This window comes from Plasmodium vivax, chromosome 11 (genome assembly GCF_000002415.2).
Source record: "Plasmodium vivax chromosome 11, whole genome shotgun sequence".
Classification (NCBI taxonomy): Eukaryota; Apicomplexa; class Aconoidasida; order Haemosporida; family Plasmodiidae; genus Plasmodium; species Plasmodium vivax.
Window position 1 is genome coordinate 416,437 of NC_009916.1, and position 25,868 is coordinate 442,304.

General features: G+C 44.1%; 3 protein-coding genes across 3 annotated transcripts; 1 reads left to right on the forward strand and 2 right to left on the reverse strand.

Annotated features, from left to right (window-relative positions):
* Positions 1-4,253: 4,253 nt before the first annotated feature.
* PVX_114995 (hypothetical protein, conserved) lies at positions 4,254-9,095 on the forward strand (the record flags this gene model as incomplete). The annotated part of the gene is made up of 5 exons (XM_001616340.1): positions 4,254-4,291; positions 4,412-4,878; positions 5,151-6,245; positions 6,392-6,538; positions 7,660-9,095. 5 exons carry the CDS (start codon positions 4,254-4,256, stop codon positions 9,093-9,095), a joined length of 3,183 nt encoding a protein of 1,060 aa, XP_001616390.1.
* A 2,580-nt stretch (positions 9,096-11,675) lies between these two features.
* On the reverse strand, positions 11,676-23,282 carry PVX_114990 (guanylyl cyclase, putative; the record flags this gene model as incomplete). Its single annotated transcript, XM_001616339.1, has 13 exons — positions 11,676-17,193; positions 17,326-17,729; positions 17,966-18,185; positions 18,341-18,639; positions 18,797-20,007; positions 20,280-20,536; positions 20,793-21,105; positions 21,265-21,606; positions 21,779-21,931; positions 22,058-22,232; positions 22,417-22,680; positions 22,858-22,986; positions 23,238-23,282. The coding sequence occupies 13 exons, from the start codon at positions 23,280-23,282 to the stop codon at positions 11,676-11,678; spliced, it is 9,330 nt and encodes a 3,109-aa protein (XP_001616389.1).
* A 1,284-nt stretch (positions 23,283-24,566) lies between these two features.
* PVX_114985 (hypothetical protein, conserved) lies at positions 24,567-25,850 on the reverse strand (the record flags this gene model as incomplete). Its single annotated transcript, XM_001616338.1, has 1 exon — positions 24,567-25,850. Exon 1 carries the CDS (start codon positions 25,599-25,601, stop codon positions 24,567-24,569), a length of 1,035 nt encoding a protein of 344 aa, XP_001616388.1. The 5' UTR covers positions 25,602-25,850.
* Between the last annotated feature and the right edge of the window lie 18 nt (positions 25,851-25,868).

Here is a 25,868-nt window from a genome sequence, read left to right on the forward strand (position 1 = left end):
GCCCCTCTTCATCCGCACTGTGTGCATATTGACACATTTAAAAAAAAAAAAAAAAAAAAGAAAAAAGGAATTCTCTTTTTATGCCCCTCTTTTTTATCACCTCTGTGCAAGTACCTGTTCCTCTTAAAAATGCTGCCTCCACATATACCATACTGTAAATTTAACGAACTTGCGCGAAAAGGCAATTCCGATTGAACGGTTGAAGAGCGGCATGCCTGGCCAAGGCGGCCAGAAATTACACCAGCTGCATGGCACTTCTAACCAGTTGTAAGCATCGAACTTCGCGCCAAATGGTAACTTTGAACAAACGGAGGCACGGCCAACTGACACTCACAAAAATAATCTCACACCTCAGTTCAACCAAAAGAAGTCCGTAAAAATACGTATAGCAATTCAAAGGCCTACAATTTCGCGCCTTTTCCACCGCAAATTATCCATTAAGCGTAAATTCCCGTGTGTAAAAAAAATTTCCCTTGCCGCTTAAGGAATACACTATTTTATTTTTCGCTTTCCAAATATTTTAAACATGAACAGAAATTTATCCATATGGTAACCTCTCCTCATTTTGCAATTATTCATCAGCCTTAACGTAAAGGCAAAAATTCAAAGCGCTCATATGTGCCACTTAAATAGTTTAAAAAAATAAAACTCATATGTACAGGTAGGGAATTTTTTTTTTTAATGCCTTTCCACCATGGTACTCCTCATTTGAGTAAGTTCCTCCGCCTTTTAACCACAAATGATGACCATTTTTTTTTTTTTTTTTTCCTATATATCCTCTTCAATTTCGCAAAATGGTTCGAAGTTCACACTTCATAATAACATGCCTTTTAAAAAACGTACGGTTTTATGTGGGTACCCCCCCCATCCTTTTACGTTTCAAAAATGTCAGCTTGACGCAAAAAAAAACAGTAATAACGGCTGAACATAACCATTTGTTCATTTTTTTTTTCGCCGTCAGCTTTTGCAAAGACATACCGTGCAGGGTTGTCGCGTACGCAAGCGCATACAAGAGAGCCCACAGCGATGTAAGCAAGTGACCACATGTGCATTATGACCTCCACATGGAGATACACCACAGAGCGACCAACGCGATGATGCATACTAATACGAGAGAAGCGTTTATAACTTCTTGCATATGGCCTATCACGTTTGAGCGCGATGTTGTGATAATGCCACGTTTTAACTGAACATACCAGGTGCACTGGCAGTGGCAACGCGTAACCCTCTCACCAGTGCACAATCGTACATTTCGTATAAAAAGGAAAAAGAAAATATTTCCCCGGAGTTATGCAGAAAGCACAGAAATGATGCGCGATTTGGTCGAATAAGAAAAAAAAACAGCGCAGTCCACTTTGTACCGTCCCTTTCGCACATATGCAAACAGCAACACCGTCATGCCAAAGTGGCGGGAAAAAAAAAACGATATGCGTGGCCATACAATCCTGCAGCAGTAACATTTTTGGCAATGCGCAAGAATGCGATATGCACATACGGTGAAAGGTTCCTCCCCCCCGTTTGAAATTAAAAAAAAAAGCAATAATTAGACAAAGTGTACATATGCGAAAAAATGATAATAAAAATTCTCAAAGTAGATTGGCCATTTTTTGTGAAACCCAAGTTTTATTTGACCTCACATTTTTGCCCCACTTCGTGTTCTTAATTTTTGTGCCATTTTTTGGCAAACACAAAATTTCTGTCACTGTATGAAATGCCCGCGGAGTATGTAGTCCAGCTTATCCCCCCCCTTACATTCCGCAGGTGTACGCATTTTGGCACATTAAACGTGTTTGTTTACCCACGAAAAGGTTTCATTTGTTGCGTTTTTTGCGTACATATTGGAAGCAGTCGTTCGTTACAGTTCATTAAACCGAAGCAGCCACTTGTAAGTGTACACTATGCGTGGTATTAAATTCGTACGGCTGAAATAAATAAAAAAAAAAAAGAAGGGGAAAAAAAAAAAAAAACTGCTATATTTTGAATTTTTTTTTTTTTTTTTTTTAATGACCAGAAAATGATGGTGAGTTTTGAAAAATTAACGCTATAAAGTTATAAACGTCGTTATCTATACAACCACATCTTGTACAATTCAGCAATTTTTTTTTTTTTTTTTTCACATAATTCAGCATTTTTGTTTTAACTTTTATATTTTAAAAACGCCAATTTTTTTTGAAACGATTTGCAATCTCGAATGGTTTAGAAAATAGGATGAGCAAGCCAGCCCCCAGCACCATAGCTCCCCCCCAAAAAAAAAGAAAAAAAAACATTTCACCATGAAGGTGAATTATGTACATTGTTCATAGGCAAAAATGTTCTTTTAAACATATTAGCGTATGTTTAAAGATATCGCGTGATTGTTTTGCTCATATTTTTTTTCTTAAGAGTTACGCTGAAGGCGACCGTATATATATGTATACATTTGTACATATATATATATATGTATATATTTGTTATATATACATATATTTGCGGGGGATGAAAGAACAAAGGCGAGGCTAGCAAAGGAGGCCAGCAAAACGAGGCCGGTCATATTTTTGTACATGATGAAAAAACGCGTACTTGTATAAATACGCGCGCAGCACGAGTACGAACGCGAGCGCAATACATACACAAGCGAGAGTACAATACGAGTACAGTACATACACAAGCGAGAGTACAATACGAGTACAGTACATACACAAGCGAGAGTACAATACGTATACAAATGCGAGCGCAATACATTCACAAACGCGAGCGCAATACATTCACAAACGCGAGCGCAATACATTCACAAACGCGAGCGCAATACATTCACAAACGCGAGCGCAATACATTCACAAACGCGAGTACAATACATACACAAACGCTCACACTTGTATACAATGCGCATTTACATATACGTACATTATGAACACGTGCATATCCAACACATTATGTGCGTTTTTTGTTTCCCTGAGAATTTTTGCTAGCATTGCTGATGATGCCTCTCCGTGTTTTTCTGGCATCCATCAGTGAACTGTTTTTCGTTTCCCTTTTCGCTTCGTTTCACTTTTCCCATTTTTACACGCTATACCGAAAGTTTCCTTCGAATTTGTTTGTGCCCCCTCGCGCGAGAGTTTTATAATTCCCCACACGTAAACTTAAGCAAATGGCATTATGCGCAATGTGTACATATAACGCTGAGCAGTACGCATAAGGAAGTACGCAAAAATGCGCACGTACCAGAATGTACAAACGGGCGTGTTCAAACGAGCGTGTACAAATGAGCGTGTACAAATGAGCGTGTACATACGAACGCGCACATACGAACATGCACATACGAACATGCACATACGAACATGCACATACGAGCGTGTACATACTATTATGTTCGAACGGAGGCGCACGTGTAAACTACGTTCACACGAGGGTGTACATATGAATATGTTCCTACGAACATATTTGTAAGCAAATGAATAAACATCCCTTGTGTTTCCCCTTCCACTCCTTTTTTTTTTTTTTTTTTGCGGCTGCCACTGCCAGGTTTCCCCCTTTTTTAACCCATTTTTCCACGTGAAAAGAAAAATTAAAAGTCCTTTTTAAGTTATTAAGAGTTATCCCAATTTTATCTCACTAATGAGATGTGTATATTGTTTCCTTTCACGTCCCTTTTGAAATTTTTAAAAAGAAAAATTTTGTCTTTTTTTTTATAACATACACATTCTTGCCAATTATTGTATGCATGTACGTATGCATGTATGTATTTTTTTTTTCCCCTATTTTTACGATTGTTATTACTATTATTTTTTTTTTTTAATCATAAATTTTTTTTTTAAATAGCGTTTTTACATACGAGAAAAGAAAGAAAAATGTTTCAATTCACATGTGTATGTAAAGTACCTGCATTTTTACTATCACGTTTATAGCAGTACTTATGTACCCCCCATAGTGTACTTTCCACAAGGATAAACCGAACACCTCAGTGTGCAAGCGTGTAGATATCTTTCCCCCCCTTCTACATATGTCATACCTACATCCGCATCTTTGATTATTTTTACTTCTTTAATTAATTTTTTTTTTTTTGTGTGTAAGAGAGATTAGCCACGGCTGACATCGCTCTGCATGTGTGCGCCCATATATGGACATGTGCGTACCGTATGTGAAAGGGCCACATAGGGGGTAGTGGGAAGTGTACATATATACGCACATGTATGTATGTATATTCATATGCACATCTTCATGCGCGTCATATGCCGGCCTAGGAAACTCCCTTAGAAACAACCCCCACCGGAACCATGTCTTACAATGTTTACAAAACGAACATGGCTGATTGGTGAGGCGTCACGATAACGCGGCGCAGCAACACAGCGCAGCAACGCGGAATGACAACGCGGAATAACGATGCAGCAAAACAGCTCCTCCACCCATGATTTACCACCCCCCCCCTTCGCAGCTTAAATAAACTAAGAGTATACGACCTCAATCAGCTATGCAGAAAGTTCCTGCTTCCACAACATGGAAAAAAAGTCGCGATCGTGGAACGAATTTTGGAATACATCACCGACGTGGAGAGGGAGGAACAAATTTATGAGTTCATCTTAGCAATCAAGCCGTCCATATTTGAGCTAATTAACGGGAAGAGAATAAACAACGCTTTCAACAACAGTAATGTCAACAACGTGCAGAGCAGCGCGCATAGCAGTGCGCACAGCAGTACGCACAACAGTACGCACAACAGTACGCATAGCAACAATAGCGGTAGTAATAAATACCTGAGCAGTAGCAACAACTTTTTCCTCGCGAGTAACAACGGGAATGGCACTTTTTTTTGTAACAATAATGACAACCTCAATTTTGCGAACAATGAAATTCTCGCAGCAAAGAAGGGCGGCACCTCCCCCGTAGTGCGCAAGGGAAAGGGTAAGTCTCGCCCAGCGGGTGGGTGAGCGTGGGTGAGAGTGGTTGATCGTGGGTGAGAGTGGTTGATCGTGGGTGAGAGTGGTTGATCGTGGGTGAGCGTGGGCGACGTGGCTTTGGTGCACTCTCCTCCAGCTCGATAGGGCAGTTGTCGCGAAGTGATGCCCCCGCTCTTTTGTTCGCCAACCGTTCGGGGTAAACATGCTCACTGCGTAACTGTGCTCTCGTAAATGTTGTAACTTTATCCCCTCTTTTTTTATTACCCCCCCTTGTAGCGGTCAAAATATACCAGGAAGACAGCGACTTCTCCTCGTGCGTGTGCGGAGGCATGTCCAAAAACATAAGCAGCAAAAACGGGATAGTAAAATGCATAGAGTGCAACAAGCTACAGCACGTAAGTTGCTACGTGCAAAATCCGGGCACCAACAAAGACATGGAGAATTACAAAATCCTGTGTGTAGTATGCCGATTGAAAGATATGGACCCCTTCTACCCAATGAAGAAAGTCCTGTGGCTTAAAAGCCTCACCGTTAACTCGGAAAAGCTAGTAATCAATGCGTGCGACATAAAAAGTTGGAAAAATGAAAATAAAGAAGTGATCATTTTCTGCATCCATTTGGATAAAAAAAACCTAAGTACCAACATTTCTATAAAACAAGAATGGCCCAAAACCTTCGTTTTAAAAGTGAATGGAAATATCATCGAAAAGATATTCGAACCCTCATGGGAGCACAAAAGGAGAGATAGTCCTTTAAAAATTACCCACACGTTGAAGACGGGGCATAACAACATAGACATCAGTATGACGAATTACGAAACGCCCAAATTATTTGTTGTAGCTTTTTTATTATGCAAAATAGAAACGGAGCAAAACATTATCCAACAGGTTATCTCCAAAAGTGAATTAAACTTTAAAGACTCCAAAGAAAGAATAATCACCATTTTGTGTACCAAGCATGACGATGATGAAGTTATGTGCATGGAGATTAACAGAAGAATTAGCCTCAACTGTCCGTTCGCCCTAGACAGAATTGAGATACCCTGTAGAGGCATCAAATGTTGCCACATACAATGTTTCGATTTGAAATCTTTCATTGATGTTACCAAAAAAACGAAAGCTTTTAACAACAGGTGGAAGTGCCCCATCTGCTCTTTGTTCCTGCGACCGAAAGATTTAATTGTGGACATGTTCATCACGTACATTCTGACGCAGGTGCCGAAAGATATTAAGGAAGTCGAGTTGAGCAAAAGTGGGGAAATTATTTTCAACCAAAGCACCGTCGAGGGGAAGGTCGTCAAGCAGATCGACGACATGGACACGTCTGCGCAGCAGAAGAGCAGGGTGGAGATTAAGACGGAGACCAGCATGGGTGAGGACTCCAGTGGGGGGGAAATCCACCCGTTTGTTTACCCCTTCTGTGCTTAACTCCACGTGGAGCAATTCATCGCTGTCAATTTTGTGTACCGCGCACCTTCCCTCCATACGCATTTTCCACATCGCCCCCCTTCTCTGCAGACAACATTAAAGAATATCAACCCGTTAAGGACAACAACACCTTCAGCAAAAACGAAATCATCATAGTCGACTCAGATCCTGAAGACAACGACGCTGGCGCTGCTCCGCAGAATGTTAACCTGCAGAAGAATCGCAATTTTGTGCAAGGTATTACCCCTTAAAAAAAAAAAAAAAGAAAAAAAAAGAAAAAAAAAGAAAAAAAAAAAAAAAAAAAGATTAGTCCATATCGATAGAGTATACATAGTTGTCGTACCAGTTTTACAACCGCAGATTAGTTAAACACACTTATGCATACAAATTTATGAGGAAAAAACTTTTAACCCTATTTGTAATGCTCATTCTTTTTTTTTTTTTTTTTTTTTTTTTTTCTTCTTTTCTCTCCCTTCCCTCCATGTTGACCGCAAAATGCATCTCGTTTAATGCAATTTCTTTTTAGAGTTTTAAAATTTATTAGAGCATTATCAATAAAGAGACAAAATGTTTTATGAGATTTTCATGAAAAATGAGGAAGATCGTTTGCATGTGTACCTGCATGTGGGCGAAGGCGTGGCTCCTTATCTGCGGGCCTGCCCGTGCGCGCATACGTATACCATGTACATGTGTAAGGTGCTCCCGTGTACTTTACCTGCATACATATGTACACACCCACGCATATGTGCGTGCCTCCATGGGTGCACACCTACACACGTGCCTGCGTGCTGTAAGGTGGAGGAAATGAACAAGTCGAGGGGAACAAGAAAAGGCGCAGCGAAAGGGGCATATTCACACGGGCGTGATGTAAAAAGCGTTGACGAGTGGAAGAAGGGGAGAGACCAAACGGATGTTCCAGCGCGAAAGAGGCCTGCGACGAAAAAGAAAAATTATAATAACCCCTACCAGCTGCGAATTTCGTCCGTTAGAAATACAATTTTTCACCCCATTCTGCACACTGAAAAAAAGAAAAAAAAAGACGCCAGGAAAAGGAAGCAGTCCGAAAGCTTTGCCCACCGTTCTTCGCCCCACTTACGTGTATAATTTTTTTTTTTTGTCACCCAATTATTTTCTTTTTTTTTGCACAATAGTAGTGTATGTGAATGGATGTGTGTCAGGCCCCGTTGCTGCGTGTTGCCTACCTGTGCATGTGTATCTACATGTATGCCCTTTCCTATACCTCTTTTGTCGTTCCCCTTAAATGTACATGCCTTTTTTGCTGTGTAAATTTTTACACCTACGTTGCAATGACTATGTTACAATTTTGTTTTTTTTTTTCCCCCGCAAAACCGCTACAGGCCAACAAGAAGTCATATGCATCTCCGACAGCGATGAAGAGGAAAATTTTAATTTGGCGCCACACAACAGGGACCAGAAAATGAAAGAGAAAAACACCTTTTTAATTGAAATGAAAAATTTTGAAAACAGCAAATGTGTAAACGATTTCTTCTTAAGAAATATGAAGAGCTTGGAAAAGAGAAACATTGTGCCCAACTCTCATATGCTATTTAACGACATGGTATTGGATGTACTAAATGACATTAACAAAATTCATGTGAATGAAAACTTATCATCTTGCAATGTACAAAATTTCGATGCCATGCAAAAGGAAAGAATTGCCGAATTGAATCGCAGCTTTCACGAAATTGCAAGTGACCCCCTTTTGACGTATTATAACAAGCCCAGTTTGTTGTCCAAGGATTTATACTTCCTCAACACTAGTTTGGACGCCCTCGGTATGAAGCCCATCAGAGACATCTCCACTTTTGCCGATTCGATGTATCACGTGGATCGCGTCGATCAGGTGGATCACCCCAATCACGTCGACCGTGCGGATGATGCGGAGAAGAGCGATTTGCACATGCTGGAGTTGGCCAAAAAGGGGCTCTCCACAGACCCCTGTGAGGAGGAGGTGAACAATCATGTGGGCGACGATGGCGGGGGAAGGAGCAACGCGCAGGATGTGGGTGAGAAGGGGGTCCAAACGGGAGCAAAGGAGGACACCACGAATGGTGAGGATGGTGAAGATGCCCCGCCACAAGGCAAACATGATAGTAGTACCCCCATCGGCGTGGAACATAAGCGGCCGCGTGACAATTCAAGTGTGAACGAGACGGACCCTGTAGTGGGCGAAAATAAGACCCCCCCGGTCTTGAATGAGATCGGCTGTGTGGACCAAAGCAAAGGCAACTTTTGCCTCAAATTTGAAGATAATAAGCCCCTCTTCGATGGGAACAAATTGGCAGCGAACGAGATAGCCGCGCTGGGTAGCCAATTGAGCAGCCAGTTTAACAACCAGCTTAACAGCCAGCTAAATTGCCAACTGAACTGCCAACTGGACAGCCAACTGCGCATTCTGCTTCAGGAGCAGAACAGCCCGAGCAGCCACAACACGCAGGTGACTCCAGACGCCCAAAGCAGAAGCAAAAAAAAAACCAAAAGGAAAAAAAGAAGCAACACATCAGAAAATTTAAGGAAGTACGACAGCATGTGCAGCAATTTTAACCTGTCCCTCACCAATTACAAAAATAAACGCGAAAGGGCCAAGCAGCTGAAAGATAGCAGCAAAGGCAAGAACGCCTCCAGCCACAAGTATTGCAGCTTTAGTAGCATCCACGCGATTAATAAAACGGATAGATGTGTGAATGGTGGAAGAGACTCCAAAAAAATTAACAAAAAAAATGATAATTTTAAAGAGAAAAAAAAACAACGAAAGAAAAAAGGTAAGAAATGATCATCACCATGCGGCGTTTTCCATCCACTGTGCGGACGAAAGAACCATCTGTGTGGAGGCCAAACGAGGAGGAAATTTTCGGACAATCGTCTTCACAAGTCCAATGGGGGGAATTTGAGCGGAATGTGCTCCCACCAGGCGCTATACATATGTGTACAGTTTAAACGAGTCGGACGCGGTGGGGTCATGGCGAGCACAGCTCCAGCAGCGCCGACGTGGCAGCACCGACGTGGAAACACCCTCGTGGCAACACCCTCGTGGCAACGCCACCCTTTTGATAAGAAAGAAACCCCCGCACAGCATAATCCAAACCAGTAGATGAATCACCGAAACGAATTTTTTTGTGAACCTGTTAACTTTTCACCACGGCGTAAAAATTGCGCAACTGTGGAGGGATTAACCCAAAGTCGGGCAGCACACCACGCGCTTGTGGAAATACATCGTCGCGAAAGAAACTGTGATGACATGGAAGGGTCCCCGATTTAGGACTCCCTTGAGATGTACCAAACTGTGAAACCCCCCCGAACGTGCGCGTAGTCATACGGGTCGGCATAGATTTATTGGAGGCCCCACTCGTACGCAAAAAGTAGCCAACAGGAATGCGAAGCTTGAACTCTGTATGAATAAAATACACGTGCCTTGAGCACCTGTGCGCCCGCACATGCCGAGGTGTGTACTTATGTTTGTGTGCATGCTCTCACATGTGTATGCATGTTTTTTTTTTTTTTTTTTTTTTGTTATTAAAATGTAGAAAATGAAAAGATGCCCCACTTGTCACCCAAAAGTGGGGACCAAAAATACGGACCATTTTCGGCGCTCGCGAAAGTTGTATTTTTTCATTTTCACCTTTCACTTTTCACCTTTCATTTGATTCACCTTTTCAATAGGGACTGTGCTTCGCCCCAGTGTGTGCAATGCGTTCCCCTGCCCCTGTACATATGCGAACGAGCACTTGTACATGTGAGTGGCGGCGCGTCCTAAGCTTTTATTGCGGATTAATGGGAACACCGCGAAGCTGTGTTTCTCCGTTTGCTGCTTACCCGAATTTTTTCATTTCCACCGGAATGTTTTAAAATTATTCTTTGTGCTTTTTTAAAATATAATTAAATTTTTACAGTATAATGTTAACGTTTTTTATTTTTCCATCTCCCCCTTTTCCCTTTTTTTTTTTTTTTTTTTTTGTTACCTTTGTACATAAACAGTTGTACTTATGAAGAAATTTTGAATATTATTAATTACACCTCCCCTAATGTAGAAGATGTTTAAACGCTACAATAATGGATGTGTATGTTCTGTGCGTCTCCACGGGATCATGCGCTGGACGCACAGCCAGCGGGGAGGAACAAATCGGCAAAGTTAACATTTTCCCCTGATCAGCTGTGTGCGATGAGGACGGGGTGCACACGGGATGTTTGTCACGCCTTCACCAAGTAGCTGCCATCGTGCTGGACACACTTCCTTTTTCCACGACTTTTTTAAAACACCGTTGAGAGCAACCACAACAGGGTTGCACTGTACAGATTGGCACAAAAAAAAAGTTGAGTATCCCTTTCGACGAAGAAGTGCGTGTTCTCAAGTTGCCGCTAACCTGTTTGGGAAGCCTACTGCAGGCAGAGGGGAATCCTCGGAAGGGTCGAAAATTGGACTCCCCCACTCCCAAGCGTAGGCAAGCAAACTATATCATCGTTGCTTTAGTGATCTTCTGCCTATTTTGTGGGCGTATAAAAAGAGAAAGGCTAACCCTAACCCTTTTTTGCAAAGCCCCGCTTACACCTTGAGGATCCATTTTGTGGATCCATTTTGTGGTGTGCACCAAAAGAAAGAAAAAATATGCGAACTGTTTAACGCTTTATGTGCGATTCGACTCACTGGGGCCTGCTCCCCGCGCAGCAGTGCAAACGGAAGAAGCGAAGGTGAAAGCGCTTTATCAAATGAACAAACCTGGGAAGACATATTTAAAGGTGAACAGAATGAAAAAAAAAAAAAAAAAAACGCTTCCCCAAATGTGCGTATATGTACCAGTGGGATGTCCCCTACTGCCAAAAAGAAATGCGGTCCATTTTGCACCACTCCCCACGTGTTCATTTACCCAAGCAGTTGGGCGGCCCCCCTCTCGCCTTCCTCTCCCGCAGTTTTAACAGCGTTTCATAGTCCGTCGTCTTAGGGTCGTAGTCCTCCTCATAGTTCTTATCCTCGATGACGTACAGCTTCACAGCTTTGTCGCTTATGTAGATTGTTTTGTAGTACCAGAAGTTGAGCTTCCTGAAATGGGAAGGAAGCGGGGGGTGAAGGTGTTTTTTTCCCGCGTGGGGAGTCCTCATCATTCGTATTGAAAGTTTCCCCAAATGTCTTACGCAAAGGGGGGCGGCAAAACGATTGGGGTGATGCTGGGGGTGATGCTAGCGGTGCTACCCCTTGCTAACTCGCTCACGCGATCACGCGATCACGCCATCACGCTATCACGCTGTCACGCGATCACGCCATCACGCTATCACGCTGTCACGCCATCACGCCATCACACTATCACACCATCACGCTACCGCGCAATCACACTATCACGCTACCGCGCGAGAGCGGAACTTACGCCTGCGGCTCGTGGTCCAGGAAGAAGCTCTTGAACTGCTCCGAGCAGATAATTTCGCCGGGAATCCCGTTGGACTCGATCTTGTTCGCTGTGAGGACGTCCAGGCCCCACATGTCGTACCTAATTCTGACGGACCCGATGATGCCCCCCACGCAGGACCCGTAGTGCAAACCGATCCTCATATTAAAATCGTGTTTGTTAAACTGAATTTTGATGGTATTGATGTTATGTAGAATCAGTTTGGCTAGCTTAAAAATGTTTAGAATTCCATCTACAGCTTCACGCTCATCAGTGATGGAGGAATTCGGTTGACTAGTAGCGACGTAGGCATCCCCAATGGTGAAAAGCTTGTAGAGTCCCAACTTGATAGTATCCTTGTCTATCTTAGATATCAATTTTTGTAACAATTTTAGGACATCCTTAGGAGGAACTGTTTTGCTCCACCTCGTGAACCCTACAATGTCAGCAAAAAGAAAAGCGATTTTTTCATGGCTATAAGTTAACTGTAAGTTATCATTTTGGTATTCTTCCAAAACTTGTCTTGGCAGTATCCTCGTTAGAAAGTCATGAGACGTTTTCTCCATCCGGTTCCTTCTCCTCTTAACTAAAAATTGAGTCCTGTCTAAATATTCTGTGTACCAAAAATATAAAATGTTAATAAAAAGAATGAGAAGGATGCTGGAGCATATTCTAATTTCACACAAATGGATTTTAAATAATTTGGAAAAGGAGTAAATCAGGAAAACGAAAAAAAAAACAAAAAAAAAAAACTTATGTTTAAACAACATATTTTTGATAAATATCAACTGCATGCAGATGATCAGCTCAGTGGCATCTTTCATGAAGAATAAAGATCTGTCGCTCGAATTCCCAACAAGATTACTATAATGGATACACGACAGATCCATGATGATAATGCACCATGAAGAGAGGAAGATGTTCAAAATAAAAATCGTCCACATCATTTTGCTAGAATTCTTTTTATACTCCTTCAACTTAACCTTTAGTAGCAACCATATGAATGTTATTATGAATAAGTAGATGCACCTTATCAGCCAAATGATAACAATAAAATCGTTTGCCTTCAGCTTCTGCTCATAGTAGGATAACTCAATCACATTACACAAGCTTAGAATCATTTCGGAGATGATGAATATTATTATTAGCTTTTTCGTCAAGTCGATGTTAATTATTTCTCGGTAGTACCCTCGTGTGTATTCCTCCTCCACCTCTTCATCGTTAAATTTGTAGTAAAATCTGTTAAAATTGCTCCCTTTTTTTTCCCCCACTTGAAGTGTAGATGTCAATTTTTTTAGCAATTTATTTTTGTTATAGTTATCAAATTTGTGAGCAAAGTTTACGTTTTTGTTGCTCACAGTTGTGCTCGTCTTGATTAGCTCTTCGCTCCGTTGTGCCCCCTTTCTGGGCAGGGCCGTCTCTCCGCTGGTTAGCTCTTCAGGACGCATGTGACGTGGAGGACTCCCCCGCTCGCTCCCGTCCATGCTTTTGAAGTACCTCCTAAACGCCTGATTCACCTTCGTTAAGACTCCTCTCTTCTTCTTAACCGCGGGGCTGTACGTGAAGAAGTACTCCTTCTTTGCGCCACTGTGCGGACCGCTGTTCGGACCGCTGTTCGTCTCGTTCGACTTCAAAGCGCAGGAGCTCTCCCCCCCGAAGCACCCCGAACTCACGCTCCTTTCATCCTTCAAGCTGTAGAAGCTTATCTTTTTCTGCACCATTTTTTTCTTCTGCAGTTTTGATTTTTCAACTGTTGCATTCTCCGCCGTTGGGTTTGGCCCTCCAGGGGGGGCCCCCCTAAGCGCATTGTCTCCTTCCCCATATCCGATCCCAACTGCGGAAGATTCTGCACAGCCTGTCTGCTCCCCCCTGTCAAAATTTACCTCTTTCTTTTTGAGCAAATCGTTTGAAGCGAGCCTAATTGGGTGATTCCCCTCATCCCCATGCTGCTTCTTCACCTGTGTTCCATTTTTGCTCGATTTTTTTTTTTTTTTTTTCCTTTTTGCGCGTTCTTCCCTCCCCAGTGGGGGTGTGTTGCTCTGCATGGCGGCCCCGAGCAGCACTCCCTCCCGTAAGAATCTATGCCTCTTATGCACCTGTCTATTTTGCGCAGCGTCCCCACGGCTGGAGGAAGCTCTTGTCCTGTGCTTGTTCTGGCATCCCGCTTTGTCTTTCTCCCGTTCGCCACCGCTCATTGTGGCCGCTCCTTCCAAGTTTCCCCTTTTCACATTTTTTAATCCCTTCCACGTTTTTGCCCCACCAAAGGGGTCATCCAGCTTTGTGAGAAAACAACTTCTGGTTCTTCTCGGGAGGAGCTGATTATCAGTGTGACCCCTTCGCAGGTCCTTCATCTCCTCCCCCCCCCTGCTGCTGCCCCTCGAATGAAGGAAGCCATTCCGCACGTCTTCACAAAAAGGGTCATTGCAATTTTGGGTAGCCACGTCTTCCCCCTTCCTTTCCGCTTGATGCTCCCAGTGACGAAAAAATTGTTTACGCGCCCCACTTTTTGATCCTCCATTTTGTACATCACCATTTGGGAGTTCCCCCTTTGGGCGATTTTTTTTTTTTTTTTTTCCCCCTTTTATAGCTCTACTCTTTGGGAGGAGGAATCCCTGCCTCGGAATGTGCTGAATGTCCCCCTGGAGGATGTTCCTCTTTTTCCTGTATATTTTGGTAAACAGGTCATCAAAATTTATGTGCCCTTTACTCTGCCTTAATTTCTCACCATACAAGAAGAACTCCGATTCTGTGGAGTATTCCCAGTTGGATGAGAAGCTTCCATTGGCAAAGTTGTAGGACACTCCCTCTTCGTGTGTGTCTGTCCGTCTACCCGCTTGTTGCTCCCTCTTCCCCCTTCTCTTCCTCTCCCCCTTTTTAAACACATTAGAACGTTTAAGTACATCTCCGAGATAAAAATGGGGCGCGTAAAATTTCCTTTGGTAGTTCCTCCTCTCCTTTATGTAGTTCTTTATAACCCCATCTGGCGTATCAAATTGGTTCATAAAATCGGAGGAACCTTTTTTCACACAGGCTTTACTCCTTCTCACATTTTTTATACCCCCCACCTGGTGCTCGTCTTCTACATAAGGGGATGTAAAAAATTCATCCGACTCGTTTGTCCCCCCAACAATTTCGTCGCTTAAATATACCGGGGATTCCAATTCGTGCAGATTCTTCCTTCGCACACTGTCTGCTAATTTTAACTTATCAAAACTGAGATATTTGGACTTCCTATCGTTAAATGCTCTGGAGTGGGTCGGGAAGTTGTTACTCTCCATGCTGTCACTCGCATTGTCTGCTTTGCTGTAATAACACCAGCTGTCCTTCCTACGCGAATCGCTCCCCCGCTCGTACACCTCCATCATCTCTTCAATTAGGGTGCTTTGGGCGTTAATTTGGTGGGGGGGTTCTCTGGGCCGCCCTTCCTTCTGCGGCTTTTCTCTCGGGTGTGGCTTCTTACTCGGGTGTGGTTTTTTTTTGGGGGGCGTCTTTCCCGTTGCACCCTCCTGGGCAGCTTCCACCAGGCGGTTATCTATGTGGGCAGCGTCCACCAGGCGCTTCTCCATGTGGACCTCTTCCACGAGGCGCTTCTCCATGTGGGCAGCTTCCACACCGCGCTTCTCCATGAGAGCCTCGTCCGCCCTCCCAAAGAGCGTGGAGCTGGAGAAGCCCACGTCCGAGGGCTCCTCGACTTTCCTGGCCTCGTCCAAAATGTCGACCAGCAGGTAGGTTCTCATTTCCCCCTTGCCCTTGATAAACACCTTGCGCTCCTTCCACACCAGCGAGGTGTCGTCCTCCAGATATTTATACGTGTCGTAGGAGACGTGGATGTGGTCCGTGAGGGCGGTGGACTTCATCCTGGACGCCGTGTTGACTGTATCTCCGAAGAGCGAGTACTGCGGTTTGACCGACCCGATGACGCCGCTGATGGCCTTCCCCGTGTGTATGCCGATGCGCAGGCTAATGTTTTTGTGCGTGTACCTGTCGTGGTGGTTAAACCTACCGTGCTGTGCGTATCTACTGTGATGTGCGTACCCATCGTGGTGGTTGTACCCACCGTGCTGTCCATCGTCAGCGCCGCGGCTGGGCAGCGTACAACTGCTACTCCCCCCGTGGTCGCTCCCCCCAGCGGGCACCTTATAAGAAATGTAGTACTTAGCGCTCAGCTGAGCGATGGCGAGCTTGATGGCGCACCGGGTGTCATACCTAATTTTGTATACGCAATCATTCTTCTTCTCACTCAGCCCCGAGGCAGCCAGGTAAGATTCAAAAACAGTCTCAATCTTTATGCAGTTAAAATATTTTATGCATTTGTCAAAATATAGGTACAAATTGTCCAACGTTTCTACAAGGGCATGAGGCTGAAGGGTCGAAACCATACTTTGGAAATCATCAATGTCGCAGAAAATTACCGAAATGATTCCTCTGTCCTCTCCAGATATATTCTTTCCAACCATTATGCCATCCGCCTTGGGGTCACTTATCAGTAGGTATTCAACCAAAAAGCTGGGCAACATGGTGTGGAGAATTTCAATTTGCTTGGTTAAATTAACCTTCTGCTTATATCTAAAGAGGAACTTCTTCTTGAGGTAGTAAATTTCGTAGTACTTCATCGAAAGGCAGATGAAGGTGAAGCTTAGTATGCAAATGAGGAAGGTCACTATCTGTTGCTTGCACAGACAGGAGATGTTAACCTCCTCCAGGTGGTGTAAACTGAGATACGGATTTTCACAAAACTTGGCACACATAGAACCAAACGTTTTGTTCTTCTCGTAGTACACCCAGGAAGTTAATACCAACACGAGGGTGCATATTATTATCCCTTCTAATATTTTAAAGGAAAGAAAAAAAATGTACGAAACGGTAAAGGAGTAACCTATCAGCATGTTAATCATATCGTTGCTTACATTGTCATACAGCTCAAAGATGAATCCCAATATGAGTACCAACCTGCCAATCAAAAAGAAGAGACTCGAATTGGACCTGTTCCGTAGCCTTATACAAACCATCCACACCGTCACCAGGAAATAATACAAAATTAAAAAATACGTCAAAACGTTAAGCGAAATTTTTCCTTCCTTCGTGTACTTGGAAACAACCGCTTGCACAAAAAATATTAAAAAGAAAATGAAAAACAGGATAATTCCTATCGTCCTCAATTTTAGCTTTGTTCTCTTTTCGTACGTCTTATACTCCAAGTTTAGCTGCTGATTTCGGTACTTTATATTTATGCCTATAACTCTTCTGAAGGTCTCGTAGATCAATTTCGTCTTCTTCGTCCGGCTGTAGGACTTGTTGTCGTCTCTTATGCTGTACTGCTTCGGCGTCGGGATGAACTTTTTCAATTTGTCATTACCTTCCAGGTTGAGTGGACCTTGCGCCCTCTCCTTTGGATTACCACTTAGGCTACCCTCTGTTGTGCGTTTCTCTGAGGACCCTTTCCGCTCCCTTTTTAGGATCTTCTCCCGGAAGTAGTCCGTTACGTCGGGGTAGATTCTGCAAAGGTGGGTAAATGGATCGGAGGGATGGAGGGGAAAAAGAGGGGAGCACCAAGAAAGGGGCGCGCCAAGGAAGGGGCACACCAAGGGATGGCCACACAGGGGTAATTACACAGCGTGGCCAACTCACCTGCTGCTGATAAACCGCGCCGCCTTGTCGACGAAAAAGTTTATGTACAAAATGGGGAGGAGAGACAGCCAAAAGTAGGCGTCCTCCGTGTGGAAGAGACTCAATTCGCACTTCCCTATTTTGAGGCAGTCAATTAGGGTGTACACATTTACGTACACAAATAGGAAGCAGATGATAAGAACGGCCAGGATGAAGAAGTACAAGTGCCATGTTTTGGAGAGCAGCAAGATCTTCTCCCAGGTTATAAAGAAGTTAAGGATAAATATGTGGAAGGTGAATGCTCGATGCGTTATCAGGGGGAACACGTGCACCCTCAGGATGTAGTACGAGATGAGCGAAATCAGCATGGCTTCCAGGATGGTTAGCATTATTATCGTGTTGTTTAGGAAGTACTTCCGTCTGGCCTGTTAAGCGGAAGGGGCAGAGGGGAGGGGTGTCATTAATTGGCCCTGTTCGGTCTGCACGGGGCGTAGTTCATGCTGCTCACAGAGCAAACCGCGCCGCAAGCGAAGCACGTTCGTCACATGCACACCGCATGCACACTACATATTCGCCGCATGCACACTACATATTCGCCGCATGCACACTACATATTCGCCGCATGCACACTACACATTCGCTTCATGCAGGGGAAGCCCACCAACTGGTAGATGTAGGGGACGCTCCGGATGAACTTGTAGGGCAAATCTATCTCGTACGCAGAAAATGCTATAATGAGCAAATAGTGAAAAACGGCGAAGGTCGTCTGCGTGTACAGGATGGACGACGTAGACGACCCCGAGAAGAAGTTGTCGAAGTTGTGGAAAAAGTAAAGCGAGACGATCGTGATTTTTAGGTATATTATCCAGAGGAAGGACCGGCTGGAAGGCGGAAGGGGGGGTATGCAATACGGCATATGGGATGAGGACGGAAAATAAAGGTGGCACCATCATGTTAACCCACTCAAGTGCGCCATTAGATATCCCCTCTCATAGTTCCCTCCCTCCCTGGTGGGGAGAACCCTCTCCGCCGTTACCTCAGGGAAAATTTATTCAGCCGCCCCAGGATAAGCAAATCGACGATGTACCTAAACTCCTGCAGCACGTAATCTGATATGCTGTACAGCACATTAACCTGCTCGTTCAAACTTAGGCACACACTGATTGTGGTATTCTTCAGTAGATAGGCGTCGTTTAGGGTGGACCCTACCCCTAGGATGGTCAGCCTGGGGGTCGTTAGGGAGAGCACTTTTTTTATAATTCTCCCCTTGGTCTCATTGTCCATCTTGCAAAATAAAACGACTGTAGCTCGCATGGCTATGCAGAGGAACATTTTCTGCAGTGTGGTTAATTGGTGGGGGGAGAGGCCAATCAGTGTGGAAGCGCTCTTCATGAAGGAACAATTAGGGGGAGATTTCCCCATTTGAGGCCACCCTCGCCCATCACTAGGGAGCCACACATGGTGGACGCACATCACGTGCAGACGGACTCACCATGGCGTGCGCGTTGCTCATTATATTTTTTATGCTCGCGTCGTTTATTACGATGGCGTAAGACGTGCAGTTGAGCTTATCCAGGGAGAGGGCAAAGTTGTTGAAGAGGGCATTGGCCCTGCTGTGCATGCTGTCAGCGGGTTCCTCCTCCTCCACGCTGTTCACGCGGTTCGCGCGGTGCACGCTGCTTTCACTGTTAACGCTGCCAACGCTACCTACACTGCCCACACTGCTTACCCCCCCGTGCGGACTGAAAAGGTTAATTACAAATAAACTCGAATTGGGGGGAATCAAATTGCACTCCAGCGCTGTCAAGTAGGTGTCCTTGGAATACTCATTGGTAAATATCCACGAGCGAATATCAAATTTGGCCAAGTCTAGAAAAGCTTCCTCTACCCCCTCTCTCAAGTCGTTCTTCAACCCAATCATGCCGACTACTTCCAAATCGTTTAATAAAAATATTTTCATTAAATCGTAGAGCCTAAAGGACAACCTGCTGTTGTTCCTATTCCGGATGCCTTTCAAAAGGAGATATTTCCCAATGTCCTCATTTTTAATTTCCTTTTTGCAGATGAGAATAACCTTCAGGTAATTCATAGTGTACACTTTTATGATCCTTTTTATTTTTCTTATGTCATTCTTGGCTAGCGATAAGTAGGGAAGAATATTAAAGTCGTAGCCACGGACGTAGAGGACACCTTTGTCTAGCTCCTTTGCGTGTTTTAAAATACACATGGAAAACTTATTACTCTTCAAAAAATCGTGAAAACAGATCAAATGGTACTCTTGACATTCATTTTTCAAATTATAAAAAAATAACCTACCCTTGTAGCAGTACACATGATAGCCTATATTCTTTACAATGTTGTACAGGCATATATCTTCATACTCAATTGTGTGGAAGTTTTCTTCATCTTCTCTTTGCGCATGCTTATCGCTTTTTTCATTTTCATTTTCATTTTCATTTACATTTTCATTTACAATTTCGTGCTTGTTTTCCCTTTCGTACTTGACATATGCGTCATTGTAACTTTCACTTTTATGCTCCTTCATCCCCATGTCTAGACACTTTTCGTTGTAGATAATGACCCTGTTGCATCCGCATATTCCCAAAACGAACTCCTCTATTTTTTCTGCCTGGCCCGTTCCTCCCTGCGCGTCTTCCAGGACCTCTTTGCAGGTGTAGCTGTTTTTGAAGTTCTCGTAAAATTCTGCTCTCATTTGGGGGGAGTGAAAGGGGGGGAAAGAGGGGGGAAAAGGGTGGAAAACGGGTTTTTCAAGCTTTACATGGTTCCCATGCTTCCCATGCTTTACATGCTTCTTTTCCCTTTTTGTAGCGTTCCCCGAACAGGGGAACACCCTGTCAGGGTGATGCGGAGGAGCACCTTCCTCTGCACGGGTGCGCATATGTAGGCATGCTTATACGTATGCTCATACGTGCGCACATCTGCCGCGTTTCTTGTGCGGCTCCTTTCTGCCCTACGGTTGTATCCCCCGTTCAGCTTAGACTTTACGAACGGCGTGAGCTTCACCGTCTTGTTCGAAATTTCCTCCTTCAAGTAACTCCTATATCTCTCCCGTAAGACCATCGATAAGTCATCCGAGAACGGGTTGTAAATCGAAGCGATGCGGTTCTGGAATATTCTCAGGAAAAGCCCCAAGTCCCTGGAGGGGAAGAGCACATTTTCGGGGTCTTTGAAAATCCGTTCGTCCAGGTTTAAAAGCTCGCCCACGTTCCTTCTGAAGAGTCGCGCGGGAGGAGGAGGGCACATAGTGTGTATATGTGTGTGTGTGGGGGGGGATAGAGAATCGGAACGGATTGAAACGGATCGGAGAGACAAAGCAGCAGAATGAGGTACTAGCGCGCACAGATTGGGAGTCGCCCCGTGGGGGGAGAACCCATACGAGTTGGCCGCATTTTAGTGGGGTTGTTGAAATGCGCTCTTTTTCGAGTATCCTTTTTCTCTCACTCATTGGCTTATCTCTTTTCTCTCACTCTTTTGCTTGCCTCTTTTCTCTCACTCTTTTGCTTGTCTTTTCTTTTCCTTTCCCCCTCCCCCACGCGCACCTTTCGCCGTCCAGGATGTTCAGCGTGGGCAAGCGAGACTCCCCGCGCGAATAGACAAAGTCGCTTTTGGCATACACAACGTTGTTCACGGCGCAAGACACGAAGAGCTCCTTTTTCTTCACAAGGATGCCATTTCGAGCTGTTGCCAGCAGATCCACGGCCCCTAGTGCATCATTCTTGTTTTTATTAAAAACTTTGGGCTTCTCCCCGTGCGGGCCCTCCTTCATTCGCAGGTCGTTTTCTGCGAGGGGTGGAGATTCCAGAGAGAGGTTGGGTTCGAACTAGGGTTTGCCGTCTTACCGACAGGGTGACACATTTTTTCGCAGCACATGGGGAAGCCTCTCTTTGCCAAATGGGGCCCACCCACAAGGCCTATTACTTCCCCCCACGCTAGACGCACCTATTTTCAAACTCTGGATGATGTATATAAGGCTCTTCTCCGAGTAAATCATAATCGGCAGCACCAAAATGTACAGGCCAATGAAGTCCTCCAGAACGGTTAAGAAGGTGTCCTTTGTCCTCTGGTGAGACCCATGCGTGCGATAAAACGTCAGCTTTATTATAATGCTCAGGAGGACAAAAAAGAAATACATGAAGATTAAGTAGTACACTACATTGTTCATCTTTATGCAGAACGTTCTGCTCTCTTCTTTTTTTTGGGGAATGTTTAGGTTCTTTTTTGTGTCAGCTCCGGTGTATACGACCACTGCGTCTATGTATTCCGCCCCCTTCAGGATGGATGCTTGAGGGAAGAAAAAAAAAGGAGAGCGGTGAGTATCCAAATTGGGGTTCTTACAGTGAGTTTACTGCTAAAGGGGGGGAGAAGCAGTTAATGTGGTTTTTTTTTTTTATTTATTTTTTTTATTTTTATTTTTTTTTTTTTTGCCCCCCCTTTCCGCTCCTTCCTCCCTTACACTGCAGGGCGAAGTTCTCATAGCTTAGCATCAACGACCTGGGGTGCTTGTCCAACTTGAAGTTCCCCTGAAAACAGAATATGTTCTTGTTGGGCAGTTCGCATCTAATGAACCCGTTAATTTCGGAGAGCATTTTTAGGTAGTCCCTGTCGACTAAATTGGGGGGGAAGGGATCCATATGAAGTCTTTTAAATAGTTAAAAGGCTATCACCATTGCAAATGTGTATGTAACCACACACGGGGGCCAAACCCGATGAAGCTGAATGCACACATTCGTACTTTTGTACTTATCCACTGGGTACTTAATGCTCTTCCTAAACAAACCATCAATTTTAAATGAATCGACCATAGCATTTAAATTGTTCTTAACGTAAAGGATGACTACATCTGCTGGAAATTCGTCTCCTTGGAACACCCGAATAATGTCCCCCACTTTTATATCCTTTGTTGTCACCTGCACACAGGGGGCATTTTATGGCACATGTGTTGGGCCATGCGTGGAGAGAAGAAGTGTCCGCAGAATTGGAACGTGGGTGGCGGCTTTCCCGGTTGATCTCCCCATGCGTCGCTCTGCTGTTCCTTTGAGCGGCCACTAGAGAGACCACCCGAGAGAACACCCGTGTGACCACCTTGGGTACCTTTTCAAAGTGAGACATCTTCGGCACTATCCTCAGGTAGCACTGCGAATTCGCATCCTTTATATCCTTCAGCTGCTTCAGCTCGTACAGCGTTTCCGTGACTACCAAAATGGCAATGTTCAGAAATAGGGAAATGGCCGTGTCTATAAAAATATACTTTTTGGTTATCCCTTGGCTAATTTCGGAAAATACGTAGACGGTTAGGAAGAGCGAGTACACGACGACCGCGTCTAGCGATATCAGTCTCCGGATGAAGTTGTACAGCTGTACAAGGGGGTAAAAAAAAAAAAAAAAAAAAAAAAAAAAATTACCACTACGTAGAAGCATTTTTAACATAGCAACATTTCTTTGAAAAGAGGGAAGCAAAGAGTCGCACAAAAGTGCGCATGCACATATGTATATTAAATGCGAGTGGGATATATTTGGAAAAAGAGTTCTCACAGAGAAATTATATATTCTAAAATAATTTCTACAAAACTTTTGCAAGTCGTCTTCTGAGGTTGGGTTGATAACAACTTTTCTGTAAATGTTGTTGCCTGTACCTATGTATTTTCTTTTTCCGTCTAAATGCTGCGAACGAGCGGGGGAAAGGGGGGCGTGCAGCTTTTTTGTTCCACCCGTTGAGCGGTTGTGCCTTCCTTGCCACGGTGTCAAGAAGCCAAGGTGCGTTACGTTACAACGCGTTACGTTGCTTGCACTCCGCTTCTACACCGCTTCTACACCACTTCTACACCGCTTCTACACCGCTTCTACACCACCTCTACACCACCTCTACGCCGCTTCTACACCACCTCTACGCCGCTTCCTTTTTGCCTGCTCACCATTAGCGTCAAAGCCTCCGTCTTCATCCTGTTCGTGCTCTTCATTTTGGCTCTCTTAAATGTGGGGGAAGATCAATTTGACGAGTAAAGCCTTCACACCGTTTGACCTCACGCACATATCGACGGGTATCAAGTAAGAAGAAATGTCACATACGCGTTTCACACCGTCTGTGCGTGTGTTCTTTTTCTCACAAATGAGTAAAATTGTGGTAAACGATGTGGAAGGATAAGCTGGCCACTCCTCTATCATGCACGTGCAGTCCCTATATTATTGCTTTTATCTTTTCTGCGCAGTATTGTAAATTTTTTTTTTTTTTTTTTTTTTCTTTACGCAGATTAGGGGAAGGGATGCAACTTGGCTAAGTCATTTTTACATAAGTCTACATGAATACAGGTGAGTGTCCACATATGGAGGTGATGTTTTTTTTCCCCATCCTCATTGGTCACTTCGGCTTGATGTGCCCCATTCAAGATTTTTTTTTTTTTAATCACCCTGCACACATGTGTATACATACCAGATAGGCACACACAAACCCGTCAGGAGGTGGTGCAACGCTCTGTTTTTTTTTTTTTTTTTCCCACATTGTATGTAGGTGAAAAGAGCTAAATGTTTTTACAGAAATATAACTGTCCCCAAGCAAAATCGGCACAGCTCAGTGGAACAGGAAGATGCCACAAATTAGAGAGTAGCACAGTTTGTCCTCAATTCGACCGTACTGCCATACCGCGTGCTATTTTTGTTATCTTGGGTGAAACGGATTTATCCTCATCAGCAGTGGAATTTATAATTAACTGCATGGCCACAGCGGCAAATAATTTTCATCAAAAGCGTGTTGAATAGACGTGCGTTTTGTTGGCTCTTTTTGTGCTACGACAGAAGAGGAGCTACGGGCCCCGCAGAAAAAAAGGAAAAGGCAAGCAAACTGTGTAGTCCCAAGCAAACGGCGTAACCGCCGATGTTTTGCGAACTGTCACCGAAGGGTCTACCCCCTTACACACCGCTCGCTGACCTCGAATTAAGAAATTATTTTAAAGAATTACCCCCTTCCGGATGCTCACTTTTACTTTTCGATGGCCCCCTTTTTTACATTCACGCACGGTCCAAATTAGTAGGCAAAAAGGGGGTACGCACAACAGTGGAGAACACACAGTTTTTCACATTTTAATTACAAATCAGTGTGACGTTTTTGCAAATGGGAACCTGGGCAGGTGGTCTAATCTGTGCACTTATGCAACGACGACGATCCGTGACGTAGCACAAGGGTATGCCTTACATTATGATAAAGCAATGGGCACAAAAAAAAAAAAAAAAAAAAAAAATCAAAAAAGTTACTCACCATGTAACTCTTTCAACATGCTCATTCTCCCGGAATAAAACCCAGAGAAGTACCAAGACATAAGATATTTGAGCAGCTCCTGCAAATCTTTATTTTGGTTGGTCGTGTCCTGCTCACTGGTGGGCTTTACAACATTTAATTTTCTCATAATAAAATTATCAAAATGGCTATTTATAAAGTTATTTTCTTTTTCAAATGCACCTTCATCTATGCACATGAGTTGCGACTCTAGGAAGATGTTAAGCGTATCACTGCTTTTTTTTTTACGTTTCACGTACACATCACTTATTTCTTTATTGTATTTCTGGAAGGTATCATTAAACGGGATTGGCGGCGGCTCCAGGAGGCCCCTGATTACTTCACTGTTCATGTTAATGTCCTTTTGGCATGGCAGCTCATTTGTGTATTCATTGGTGTAGACGTTGGTGTAACCGTTTACATACCCGCTGGCGTACCCTCCGGCGTATTCCTCCGCATGGACATAATTGCATCTTACCAACTCGTCATTGGAACTGCTTGCAAAATCCTCCTTTTCGAAATCAAAGTTCATTTTGTCGACGTCAATATAGCGCCTTTTTCTTTTATACCTCCTCTTCTCATTGCTCCCCCTGTTGTCAGCCTCGTCGGGAGCTTTGCCCAGCCCGTCTGCACACATCTCCAAATTTGGCTGTTCACCCGGGCTGTTTAAGAGGCCTTCACGGTAGTTATTCCCGGCGACGTTGCCACTTGCGTTATTGCCGCTTCCATTATTGCCGCTAACGTTCATGAATTCCAAGCCATCGTCAGATCTATTCCAGTCGCCCCCCTCCTCCGGGGAAGCCCCCCCCGGAATATTCCTTTCTATGAAACTGTTTAATTCCTCATTTTTCCGCTTTAAGAAATGTTCATTATCGGCCGCCCCCCCAAGTGTACACTGCAAAATATTTTTTATACAAATGGGTATGATGGTTTCATCATTTAAAGAGCACTCTTCAGTGTTTTCCTTGTGTTCTTTCAGATCGCTGTTATGTTCATTATCCCCGTTCATTTTAGCTACCTGCAGTTGAATGGCGCATTATGTTTCTTTCAATTATTTCTTTGCTGTGATTTTTCTGGCATTTTGCCCCCCATGAAAAGCGCAGCACGTTTGTGATTTATGCGGTGGAGTGAATGATTTCGAACTGTCCCTTCGGCTGCGCGATCGGCTGCTCGTTCGGCAGCCTCGACTGCTTCGACTGCTGCAACTGCTACGACGCTCTTTCTTGACTCCTTGACTGCTTTTTTTTTCTTCCGTGAAGATCAGCCCAAAAGGGGG